General features: G+C 46.6%; 1 protein-coding gene across 13 annotated transcripts; it reads left to right on the plus strand.

The window, feature by feature from the left end:
- Positions 1–18: 18 nt before the first annotated feature.
- Positions 19–12,724, plus strand: ubtf (upstream binding transcription factor). Of its 13 annotated transcripts, none has more exons than XM_030348379.1 (21): positions 22–736; positions 887–2,535; positions 2,926–2,980; positions 3,207–3,379; positions 3,490–3,573; positions 3,994–4,149; positions 4,256–4,320; positions 4,803–4,929; positions 5,052–5,162; positions 5,279–5,412; positions 5,831–6,014; positions 6,167–6,280; positions 6,627–6,785; positions 7,269–7,415; positions 8,243–8,353; positions 8,469–8,560; positions 8,948–9,137; positions 9,548–9,595; positions 10,121–10,186; positions 10,290–10,421; positions 10,544–12,724. In XM_030348379.1, exons 3-21 carry the CDS (start codon positions 2,944–2,946, stop codon positions 10,658–10,660), a joined length of 2,247 nt encoding a protein of 748 aa, XP_030204239.1. In that variant the 5' UTR covers positions 22–736; positions 887–2,535; positions 2,926–2,943; the 3' UTR covers positions 10,661–12,724. The 13 variants fall into 13 exon arrangements, with proteins under 13 accessions (XP_030204276.1, XP_030204284.1, XP_030204288.1 ...); XM_030348385.1 differs by having other exon boundaries at positions 887–973; XM_030348416.1 differs by having other exon boundaries at positions 19–2,535; positions 6,630–6,785; positions 10,547–10,660.
- The last annotated feature ends 224 nt before the right edge of the window (positions 12,725–12,948 follow it).

Consider the following 12,948-nt stretch of genomic DNA (forward strand, 5'->3'; position numbering starts at 1 on the left):
GCGCTCATTGGAAAGTCATTTGTTTTCAAAGAATTCGGCTGTGTGGATTGGTCGGCCCGGTAACGCCCACAAACAAGCCAAGGTGGAGTTGAGGGAGAAAATACATGCTGGGCAAAATGAAGCTACCAAACGGGAAGCCTTTGATTCACCAAAAGGCCGGAGTTATCCGAAACACCATCCAGTCATGAGACCCACCGTTCTGTTACCATTGCGCTGTTGATGTCCAAGTAGAAAGCTTTCATTAAAAAGAAAATTCTGACGATTAAAAAAAATAAACGTTTATTTACATTGAAATCACATTAAAAAACATTGCGGATCATTCAATACATCGTCACAAAAAGTTGCTCCAGAAAGGCACACGGTGTTGAAACGGTGGCTGCGTAAAGTCTACCCCAAAGCCGATCCGAATACGTGCAGGGTAATAACGGATCGGCCGGCCGCACAGATCACTCCTCCAGCAATATGTGGGGAAAATAACAACCACCATCGTCGGCTTCGGCGTGAGGAAGAAGCAGCTGGAGAGAGATCGAAAATGTGGACGGGGCCACGCATGGCGAAATGGTTGGATCGAGAGAGCTGCGCGTTGAGTGGAGGGAGAAAGCAAGTGAGATGGAGGCGGGGGGAACTTCCATCTCTGCGGGGACTGGAGCGCCTGTGCCCTGGACCGACGGCGCAGTGCTGGCTAACGTTCAACCCACCCCTTCTTCCACAACGAGACTGACTCACGCCGAGACAGGTAAGCCGCTCAACCGCTTACATTTACAGCCCGACTGCGTGGTAAACAATCGCCTTTATGGTTTACCACCTTAAATAAAAAGGCGCGTTTGGGATTGTTTTTTTTTGTTGTTATTGTTTGCTTTGACATGTTTTTAAAACCGCCTTCAAGGCGAGCCGTTCGCTAGCCTCCACCACGCCGACCACTGTAGGGTACAGACGAGGTCGCCATACCCGAATTCCTTGTCCTCTACAGCGGGTAAGAAATCCCGCTCAAGACCTAGATTTTGTCATAAAAATATAAGGTTTCTACTCGGTCATGGTATGGGCTCCTACGATTAACTTAAAGGATACGGGGGACATTATTTTAGAGAATAAACAGGGGTTTTCCGCGTGGAGACCTCCATGCGGTTGTCGTCGGAACAGCCATCCGCCTCGCTGGTTAGCCATCAGGGATATCGGTTTAATATCTCACCGTACGGTCTCTCCCTCTCTCACCGTGCCAGAAAGACCCAGGAAGGTCGGCGAACCCGCCTTCTGGGGCACCTGGGCTCTTAGCTCGACGATATATTAGTTCGCAACGCGGTGGTCGGGCTTTAAAGCGCGTTTGTCGGTCGCTGTGCGTGCAGACCGCCATTGGACCTTGACACGGTAGGTCTCCCAGCAGCCTGGGCTGAAGCATGGCGGCTCTATAGCCCTGGTGGCTCCAGTGAAGCACTGGCAGACACTTCGATGGTAAAATCGTCTCGTCTCAAACAATGCGACGTCGGTATCGCCGTGCGGTTGATGTGTCGTGGACTAAACATATTTGGGGATTGAGTGTTGATGATTTAAGTCCGATAGTCTAGTATTTCGTGTGTTTTCTTCACGTTTCGGTCCTTGAGTCTTGTACCTGAAACCACCGTTTCCTCTCCGCCGTACATTTTGAGAAGGCGCTGCGTTGGCTCACATGTCCTGAGGAGCAGGACTTTAATGCGATATTTTACATTGTTTTAAGTTATAAAGTGAATTTAGTAAGCGTAAGTTTTCTTGGAGCATCATTTGACGTTTTGAATGTATACTTTAAAAACAAGTTTCAATTCAGTGGTTCATCAAATAAGTGTTAAACTACTTTTTAGCGGGTTTTACTGACGCATTATAGACCATGGTGATACTGGATTTCTCCCTTTTTCTTGTGACTTCAAATGTTACCCGATTTAACAAATTTCCCGACCGGAGATTGCTCTATTTTTGGTCCGAAAAAACAAACATATCTACACGTATATTGCTGGAAACGACTGCACCGTGGCCAACGTGAAATGGCCGGCTTCAAGGACGGTTTGAAACGACGAGCATCCGCCATCATGGCTGCGAGCTCGACTACGCCTCGCCAAAGAATGCGCTATGGATGTTCTCAGCCCCTGCAATGAGACAGCAACAGCAAACAGTATTTAATGGCAGACGATTCTCTGGACCAAACAACGACTGCTAACTATAATCCCCCAACCCTTCGACAACGGCGAATGTCACGGCGGAGCTAGATCACGGTGGAGCGTCCTCGCTGTAGTGAGGCGGTTGGTACTGTTCCCCCCCCCCAAGCCACCATTTCCCTCCGTCGTCGGAGACCGAAAGCAGATCCCCCGTCCGTGGTCAGCTGGTCGCCTACAGCTGCCCGTCGACCATGAGCACTCGCTTCCTTCTTCCGTGGAACCTCCCAACCGCCACTCCGGGAAAAGACTCCATTACCGAGTGGATGCGGGGGAGAAAATGGTGGCTCCTCTGGCGCGTCCTCCAGGACATTTTGTCGAGAAATAATATGAAGAATTGACAAATTGCCCGACGGTAGTGTTGTGCCGGTGCTCGTTGAAGCCCTCTGCGGTGTTATTTGAGATTTGAAGCCGTCACAAGCAATAGCCTATGTCTCACGATGTAGCGTTACGTTTAGGGGCGGTGTAATGAACATAAAACCATTATGTTGGAGCGTTTTTTTTTTTTCATTGGTCGGATTGTGAAGCTTATTGCTTGCTCTTGAGTTTTAAATACGGCCGGAGAAAACATTTGATGCGTGATTTTGTAATTTTGACGAAATCATATGAAACCAACCTTAAAATAGCGAATACCTAAAATAGCGAAGCAATTGTAGAATAGGATTTCCCCTATAGGCAAAACTCAATTGAGGGAAGTTTTGGTATTGCATTTGGCTAATTCTTTCTTTTTTCTTTCTTTTTTTAGAATACAACAATAAATCAAATGAATGGAGATATGGACACCGCTATCCCGAACCAAGGTTTGATATTTTATATTTGTATTATTCGTATACACCAATGCATAATGATAATGAATAGTTTTGCAATAGTGGCCAATCACATCTTTTTGTCTGATAAATGAGTAGAATTATGCAAAAGTTTTAACTAACTTACTTTTTTTTTTTTTTAGAAACTTTTATAGCTCATTCAAAATCAAGTCCCAGACTGAGTGAATACTCTTTTAACAGTTTTCTTGCTTTTCTACAGTTTGGGCCCAGGATGATCTTTTCAAACTTCTGGAATTGATGAAAATCGCCCTGCCCCTGAAAGACCTGACCAAATACAAGACCTCGGAGTCCCACCTGGACTGGGAGAAGGTGGCCTTCAGCTCGTACACCGCAGATCAATGCAAGCAGAAGTGGTCGGAGGTCTCCAAAGAGGTACGGTTCAGCCTGATGTACGTCCATGTTGATGTGATCTGGTTATTATTTTTAACAGTCTGTTCTTGTGAAAGGTAAACTCAAATTGAATGGTCTGTCTCCTCCCACAGATCCGCAAGTTCCGGACTCTGACAGAGCTGATATTTGACGCACAGGACTACATCAGGAATCCCTACAAGGGCAAAAAACTCAAGGTGACGCATCATACCAAACCAATTGAGTTCCAATGCAAATTTATTTTACAAATGCAAACATTTTATACAAATATCCAACAACTATCATCATACTCAACTGATTAAGTTACAAAGCACACAGATTATACAAATAGATCTCCATTTATCGTTAGTGACGCGACCTTCTCAACTGATTGAGTTCCAACGCAAACATTTTAAACTGCATAGCAAGTTTCCTGTGGAACCCAACCAATTGAGTAGTATGGTCACAAATCGATAGATGGTGATTATGTGTATAATGTATTAATGTATAATACAAATAACCAACATCTATTGAGGCCACCCCACTCAATCGATTCACTTCCTATGCAAATATATTATACAAATAGATCTCAGTCTATCATTTGAATCCTAATTGCCCCACTTTCTTCCCATCAACAGAAGCACCCAGACTTCCCCAAGAAGCCCTTGACGCCATACTTCCGCTTCTTCATGGAGAAGAGGGCAAAGTACGCCAAGCTGCACCCGGAGATGAGCAACCTGGACCTCACCAAGATCCTGTCCAAGAAGTACCGCGAGCTGCCGGAGAAAAAAAAGGTGGGTTGGTATAAGGACCCTGAGATTGTGTGATTTGGGCAGTTACTTTTTAACTTTTTTGAAAGTTACGTCCTAATGTGTGTTTTTTTTGTTTTTCCCATTGCAGAAGAAATATGTGGAAGACTTTGTGAAGGACAAAGAGTCGTTTGGGCTGAGCATGTCCAAGTTCAGGTAAAACCACAAAGAAGTGGTGGTGGTCTTTATACAATGCCTTGAGTCTAAAGGTTTAGCAGGGGACAAGATATTTTAACATATTGGAAGACGTTAACACAAATTCCATATTTGATAAATGTATCGATTTACTTGGTAGTGTTGAAAGATTGGTAATAATAGTTGCAACAAGTATGACTTTTTACCTCAATTAAGTTGGTACGCATTTCAAAAGACATCCAGCCTTCACCAGTACAACATGACAAAAGATGTAGCCTCCAACCGATCTTTTATCGACGGGCACAAGTTTTAATTTGACATCGTCTGGGACTTAGGAAGGCCAAGTAAACATTTTACAAAGATTCGACGACAGACAGCCCAGTAACTCAGTGGTGATTTATTTTTTCCCCATCTACAATGATGTGGTGATATTTTGATGTTATGTTATGTTCAGAGGCAGGTTTCAATCCTAACCGTCTCTCTGTGTGATTCGTCCTCGACAGGGAAGAGCACCCGGAGCTGGTTGAGTGCATGACCAAGAAGGGCTCCAACGTGCCCGAGAAGGCCAGGACCCCCCAGCAGCTTTGGTACACACACGAGAAGAAGGCCTTCCTGAAAACAAACGCTGACGTGAGTCCACCCCCCCCCCCCACCTTCCTGCCATTTCATCTTCAGTTGAAAGTCGCACGGAGCCTCAACTGTTTCCCATGCTACCGTCTTAATCTCAATGACCATATCGTTTTAACTTCCAGGCCACAACCAAAGACATCAAAGACAGTCTGGGCAAGCAGTGGACCCGGCTCACCGACAAGAAGCGACTGAAGTGGATCGGGAAGTCTCTGGAGCTGCAGAAACAGTATGAGGTGAGTAGGCTGCGCCGCGTACAGACACGGCACTCCACCTCTCGCCACACCTGTTACATACTGACCTCATCCCCGCTGCCGTGGTCTGACCCGTGAACGTTGACCCTGTGCTTCAGGAGACCATGCGGGAGTACATCCAGCAGCACCCCGAGCTCAACATGAACCAGGGCGACTACTCCAAGTCCACCCTCACCAAGGCAGAGCGCCACCTGAAGGACAAGTCGGACGGCCGCCCCGACAAGCCTCCCCCGTGAGTGTCCTCTCAACCTCCTTTTTATTTAATAAGTTAGATTCACCTTCGAGTCACAAAGTCGCACCGCCAGTTAGAGTGGACAGGGCACGGTTATTGAGTTTTAGAATTCTAACATTCTCCCACCTTCTAACTGGGAGGGGCTCAATCTCAACCATTGCGATTCAAAGTAGTAAATAAGTTATAAGCCAAGCAAGGTGCAACCTTTTTTGAGAGGCGTGTCGTTAACGAGCGGAGATTGGGGCTCTTGCTCAGGTTGGACATTCGATTTGAAACCCAGAACCAGACGGCTGGGATACAAACGCCCTCCCCTGCTGGAGTATCCTCCTCCCCGCTGCTTGTTCACGCAGACTAGCCTCTTGGGTCACAAATGCTCAGTGCTCAATTGACACATGCACGTGTGTATGTGTGCGCGCAGGAACGGCTACTCCATGTTCTGTGCGGAGCTGATGTCGAGCATGAAGGACGTGCCGAGTACGGAACGTATGGTGATGTGCAGCCAGCGCTGGAAGCTGCTGAAGCAGAACGAGAAGGACGCCTACCAGAAGCGCTGCGAGCAGAGGAAGAAGGAGTACGAAATCGAGATGAACCGCTTCCTCGGCGTAAGTCTTGGATCTATACTCCCATAGATGAGTTGGTGTGTGTGTAAGATGGATTTTTATACCGCTGGAACCTTTTTCCATTCATAAAATGATGGTTGTGTAGGTTACGGTGCTCATACCTTCTTGTGTGGTGTGTGTGTGTCTGTGTGTAGAGTCTGTCTGTGGAGGAGCAACAGCGCGTGCTGGCGGAGCAGAAGATGATCGGCTTTAAGAAAGGAAACGCTCTCGGCAACGCGGCCCCGGCGAAGAGAGCTTCCAGGGCCAAGGTAGAAACCTCTTCCTCTGCTGCTATCGGATCAACACCCGGCTGAACAACGTGTCTCAATACATCTGCTTATAACTCTACACCACGGTCATGAACACGTTCATGACCGTGGTGTTAAATTATCATAAATAATACACAATCATTGCATTGTATCAGAAATTGTGTTCATGCCAGGAAATGTACTTGTTTGATGACTACAATGCAGTTCACAAGCATAGATCAGTAATACACAACCACAAACCTACTCTTAGCCTTGCTTGTTGTATCAAAAGCTGTTGAAGTCACCCCCCGCTAGCCTAGCCACAGTCTCACCCTGCATTGGCGTCTCGCCGCCGTCTTGTGTCCAGCAGGCCGGCGCAGAGAAGCCCAAGAGGCCGATCTCCGCCATGTTCATCTTCGCTGAGGAGAAGCGTCCCAAGCTGCAGCAGGAGCGCTCGGACCTGTCTGAGAGCGAGCTCACACGCCTGCTGGCACGCATGTGGAACGAGCTGTCGGAGAAGAAGAAGGTAAGGGCCTTAGGAGGGGGGGGGGGCAGAGGGGATTAGGGGCATGGGAAGGCTTCTGTTGTTGTTGTTGTTCCGGATATTTGGGTTTAGGCAAGGCACGGCAACTTGGTTTATATACCACTTTTCATACACGAGGCTGGCTCAAAGTGCTTCACATAAAAAAACTTGTCATGCAATAAAATGAATTGAGAAAATAGGATAGAGAAATAAAATAAAAAGTGCTTTGTAGAAAAAGTGCAAAAGTTGGAAGTGCAATGCATATAAGCTTTAGCAGAAGTCTTAAGTAAACATAAAAGTCCTACGTCTTATTTTTAAAGTGGTCAAAGTTGGTCTTAAACCCTAGTGTAGGAATCCGTATTTGCTGTCTGTAAAAGCTCAGCGTGGTCACGTGACCACCGGGCAGGCAGAACGTCCCAGCCAATGGGGAGCCGTGTGTGTGCCGAGCCGACCGTCTGTGTGGTGTGTCCCTGGCGCCCCCTGCAGGAGAAGTACAAGCGGCTGGAGGCGGTGCTGAAGGCTGAGACGATGAAGAAGGAGAAGGAGGAGCGAGGCCACCTCCCCGACCCGCCCAAGACCGCCCAGGACATCTGGCAGCAGAGCGTCATCGGAGACTACCTGGCCCGCTTCAAGGTGAGCCCCCCCCCCCCCGCTCCCCTTCACACGCTCCTTAGTTAACTACATAGAAACGCAACGTCAATGTATGAAATGATTCGTTTTTTCCTAGGAGTAGACATTTCTAAGAAAAGATTGTATATTTATCTGAACACAGAAATTACCCTAGATTAAGAGTTTCTGCTTTTGTTGTTTTGTTTTTTTTGAATCATTCGTCCTTAAAGATCTCCTATTATACTACTTTTCTGGTCTTCATTTCCTATTAATGACTCCTATAGAGCAACCTGACACGAATCACAGCACAAAAAACAATGTCGATTTTCGGAAAGCTCTTCCTCTCATCTGGGCGCTTTCAGCATTCTCTGTCAACACTCAGCTCCTTCCTTCTCCGCCCCCTCGCCCCCCTCCTGCCATCCCTACTCTGTTGTGATTGGATACCTTCCGGAAGAGCATGTTGCAGCATTTCCGAACATGGAAAATCCGCATTGTTCTACGTAGATATATCCCTGAAATTTGAACAAGTGAATGGCGACCGGCGTCCCTAGTGTTTAGCGCTCAGCACAGCCCCCCCAGACGGTCAGCAGGGAATACGTCTAAATGCATGTACGTCATTATTTGACACTTTAGTATGGTTAAACATGACTATAAATCATTATAACAACGATTGTAGGTCATAAAAGTCGAAAAGCATAGTAGGTGCTCCTTTAAAACTAATTTATTAAACGGTCAGAACAGATTGGGGCAGTGTAGGTTACCGCCCAGATGCGATAGGACACAGCGAGGGTATTGGACGGTTCTGACGCGATGCAGCCTCTCTAACACCATGTCCCCTCCGCCCCCCGCAGAGCGACCGACCCAAGGCCCAGAAGGCGATGGAGACCACCTGGAACTCCATGGAGAAGAAGGAGAAGATGCTGTGGATCAAGAAGGCGGCCGAGGACCAGAAGAGATACGAGGTACGGGCCCTCGCTAAGGGGAACCCCACCCCTTTCTGCTCAGCTCTGAAGACCACACAGGACTGGAGTTCTGACCCGTCACTCTGTTTCCTCTCCCCCCCCCCCCCCCCTCCAGAGGGAGCTCTGTGAGATGAGGTCGCCCGTCACCACCGCCATCGCCTCGGGCAAGAAGATGAAGTTTGACGGCGAGCCCAAGAAACCTCCCTCGTGAGTTGACCACCAGAAACCATACAATTCGTTTTTCTAGCTTTGTGTTAATATCACTTTTCTTCCTGTTGACATCGAATGGTGGCCCATCCTTCTGCATCCATCCACCAACTGTTAACAAACTTAAGACTGCTAGAGTAACTAAATGTTATTCTCTACTGTTAACCACCTAGAGGCTGTAAGAGGAACTACAGTTGACCCCCTATAGGCCATTAGAGGAACTACATGTTGTTCTCTACCGTTCACCCCCTAGAGGCAGTTAGAGGAACCACTTGTTATTCACTTTGCAACTGAGCTTCATGAACAAGGCGTCGCCTCATCTTGGTTCCCGGCGGCCTCTCGGCTCGTTTTGTCCCCTCCGTGTGCTGACGTCCGTTGTCCCTGCAGGAACGGCTACCAGAAGTTCTCCCAGGAGATGCTGTCCAACGGCGAGCTGAACCACCTGCCCATGAAGGAGCGCATGGCGGAGATCGGCGGCCGCTGGCAGCGCCTCGTCCAGAAGGAGAAGGACCAGTACAAGAAGATCGCCGAGGAGAAGCAGAGGCAGTACAAGGTTCTGCTGGAGCAGTGGCTGGCGGTAAGGAACTCAAAGAATATACTGAATATTATTAATTTTAACTGAATACAATTGTATTATTTATATGCATTATATAATGCAAAATAGTTGTGGATTTTATTTAGCTATTATTATATCATTATTATTTAGCAATATTTTTAATGCCAATTGTATGCGAGTACAAATCCTTTTTGTGTGTGGTTCTGGATCCCTCTAGCCTATTAAGGTGCAAAGAAAAGTATTTTTCTTTGCTGAATGCGGCTTAAGATGTCGAGTATATTAAGTCGTTTATTTAGGGAGAGTTTTCCGAATCACTCACAAAAAAATAGTATCGTTGTACTTTTTGGAGCTCTGCATGGTTGACGTAACGATATCGGTTGTGACCGGAGGGGGGTGAGATCCTAACCTCTGTTGTCGTGTTGTCTCCGCAGAGCATTTCCTCGCAAGAACGACACATCTACAAGGAGTACAACTCGCAGGTACGGTGGCTGTTGCATCGCATTACATTTATTTAGGCTTTGGCCCAAAGCAACCTACATTGTGAAGATACAAAAGGATACAAAGGAAGTGCAGAACTCGTACTACTACATACAATTCTTCTAATTAGCTGGAGGCTTCAAGGGCCGTCATGAGATGGAAGTAATACAGTATATTTATTTATTATCACAACGGTGACTGCTTGTGCTGTTTATTTCATAAGCTCTTGTGCGGCTGTACTTTACGTTTTTGTAATGACTGCGAGTCTCTCAAATCAGACTAAATTAATATCTTACCAGCTCAGATCTGGTTGAATTGGGCCCACTGGCTTATTCAATTTTTATAATCCCCTCGCTCCACACGAATGAGAGCCCGTCGGTAAAAACGATACAAAGCGTAGCTCCGCACCGTCCAGTCGTTGGTTTCCGGCCCAAGATCTGTGCCGTCTCCCCCCAGGAGTTCTGCTTTAACAAAGCAGGAATGCTGGAGCAGAGATTAATGATGTTGTCTCTCTGTCGACCTTGCAGAAGAGGCGGTGCGCCGCGAAGCCCGGCGGACCAAACGCCAAAGTGAAGGCCAAGGCCAAGAAGCCGGTGAGTCTCTCCTCGGTTCATGAGCTTTGTTTTGAACGGCCTCCATTGGTCTCTATCTCTACCCCGGTGTCTGACCTGATACTCTGCACCCCTCCCACCACAGGAGTCTGAGGAAGAAGAGGAGGAGGAGGATGACGACGACGAAGAAGAGCAGGAGAAGGCTTCCTCTGCGGATTCGTCTAGCGAGGAGGACGATGATGATGACGATGAAGACGAGGAGGACGATGACGATGACGTGAGTGAACTTCCGTTTGGGTTGTTGACGAGAGGCAAATAGTTGCTGTAGGCATAAAGTGCAGATGATGATAACGATAAAACATTATAAGTGCTGACGTCTCTCGGCTCTCGTTTGACCAGCAGAACGAGGAGGAGGAGGAGGACGAAGAGGACGAGGCGGCGGACAAGGAGAACAAGTCTGAGGAGAGCAGCAGCGGATCGAGTTCCGCCTCGTCCTCGGACTCGGACACGGAGTGAGCGGGGGTGGGGCGCCTCCCCCTCCCCCGTCCGAGAGACTGAGCTGAGTCCAGGGAGCTCTGCCACTGTGCCAACCCCGTTGTCCGCCCCCCCCCCCCATCCCCCTCCTCCACCACCACCCCCACCACCACCAGAGGGCGCTCCTGCGTGGCCTCGTACATTTCTCACACACAAACTCTCACCGATAACGGCCCTCCGCCTTCCTCGACCCTCTCGCCCCGGGCGAGGGCACCACCACCACCACCACCTGTCCCCACGTGACCCCGCCTGCCCTGGGGGTGGGGGCCTCTCGTAGGTCCGCTGAGGGGGTGTCAGCCCAGGGGGGCTGATGGGTAATGGAGTTTTATTGGCCGGGGTGAATAACTTTTCTCCTGGCGTTTTTTTCTTTTGGTTCTTTGGACGAGGTTAAAACGGTTTGACATCTGAAGTGGGGCGTGGGCGGTGACCGGGGTCTGCATATCGACGATGGGGACTTGGTTTTGGGGCGCCTTCAGGCCATAAACAAAAATATTGCACTCTTCAGAATGTGTCCTTGAATCTTTGTTTTTAGAGCCTGTTTTTTTTTTTTTTTTGTCCTTTTTCAACTTCTAGTGACGTAGTTGTTGCCATGTGGGATCTGGAAGAGGTTGTCTTTTCAGGAAAAATCAAGCCATGATGAATGTCTTTAACTCTTTCTCTTTCTTTGTCGCTGGACTTTTTGAAAACAGCTGGCTTCTTCTTTCCCGTATGTGAACCCGATGACGCGCTCTGTCGTGGACGGGCGTTTGGAAGTTAACCGTGGTTACTAGGTCTTCGTAAGTTCTGTTTCTCAACCACGGATGGTATTTTGTTACAGTGTGAGACAATTCAGTTGAGGATTTTATTTTCCTTTTGGTTTTTGGCAATTACAAACATTTCAAAGTGTTCCGAAACGTTGGTTGTGTTCATTTATTCTGTTTTTAGTCTGAACATTTTACCCGTTTTTGTTTTTAGTTATTTTTGTTCATCAGATTTGGGGTCAGTCCCCCTACTCAGCCTCTATTTTATATTTAATTTCCAACTTTTTTAATGATTTTTCTGATTTTTAACTTGTGTTCAGATTCATGGTTTCTCTTGTCTTTCTGAATTTCGGCTTAACGATAATGACTGTAAGCCCAGCCGCTTTGTGGTCTGTTTATCCCAAAAAAAAAAAACGTGTGCACTTAAATGTAATTTCTTTCTCCCTTTTGTGTATGTGTGCATGCTCGAGCAGTACACACGCTTACAGGTGTCTGTGTGCGTGTCCGTACATGCACACGTACACATGTATGCGTGTGTATAAATATATATACAAAGGTGTGAATATCGCTTTGCTTTAACGTTTGCGTTTCTGGATTGTGTTCATACTATATGACGTGACTGCAGCACACTGTTCTGTGCCCCCATTTTGGGACATCACCCCTACACCATGAATGTAGATATCGTTTGATCTCATTTTTCTTCCAAAGTTCTCTACTGATTTATTTCTGTTTTTTTCTTTTTAAGTGCTTTTTTCGTCGTTAGTTAATTGGAAATTGCCAGGTTTTGTTATACATATTCCTGATCCGTTTGAGGAGCGATTGAGAGCTGGACAAAATGTCTGGTGGTGATTTTACTGAGTTTGACCATTCGAAATCTCGTATATAATTGGATAAAAGGTGTGCTATATTTATATAATTGTTGGCAGAAATGTGAAAGCCGATTGAGAATTTTGGCTGACATAAAGGGATATGGTAAAAACTCAACTGCCGATTAAAAGGGGGGTGAATTCTGTTCTCTTTATTGTACATATTTTTTTATTGAAGTTTTATGTTAGCTGCTAATTAATTTGGATAAACCTACACCAGTGTCTCCGGACACGTGTCCTTTATTGGCGGGTATGTCATCATCTGCTTCGTTCATCAGTTGTCTACCCACGTTGGTTTGTTTGTAGAAGTATTGAAGACGGCAAAGCTTTAAAGTCTTTATTGCTGATCCTTTAAAAAAATTGATGTTTTCTATAGCGGAGGGTGTTCTGATGTCCTTGCAAATTTAAGTATTCGGGCAAATAAAATCTTAAAAAATATATATTTTGTGTTTTGTCATGTTGAACATGTGTGTGAATTTCCCAGGCATAAATCTGTAAAGTTACAGTAATTCATAAGCCATATGAATATTCCTATTAACTACGCTCTATGGCCTGTTCATAATTTATGTCTACGTATAAATTAGATCGTTTCGATTCTTGTATTGCCTTCAGTTGGCGAAACAAAAGTAGGTGTACTTACAAAGGTAGGTATATGGCCAGACTT

The sequence above is a fragment of the Gadus morhua genome, chromosome 2 (assembly GCF_902167405.1).
Source record: "Gadus morhua chromosome 2, gadMor3.0, whole genome shotgun sequence".
Taxonomy (NCBI): Eukaryota; Metazoa; Chordata; class Actinopteri; order Gadiformes; family Gadidae; genus Gadus; species Gadus morhua.

Coding starts and splice junctions, on each gene's coding strand:
- ubtf (XM_030348347.1), top strand. CDS start 2,944: ATGAATGGAGATATGGACACCGCTATCCCGAACCAAG. Junction 4,321..4,802: donor CTGAGCATGTCCAAGTTCAG/GTAAAACCACAA, acceptor CGTCCTCGACAG/GGAAGAGCACCCGGAGCTGG. Junction 5,163..5,278: donor AGCTGCAGAAACAGTATGAG/GTGAGTAGGCTG, acceptor CCTGTGCTTCAG/GAGACCATGCGGGAGTACAT.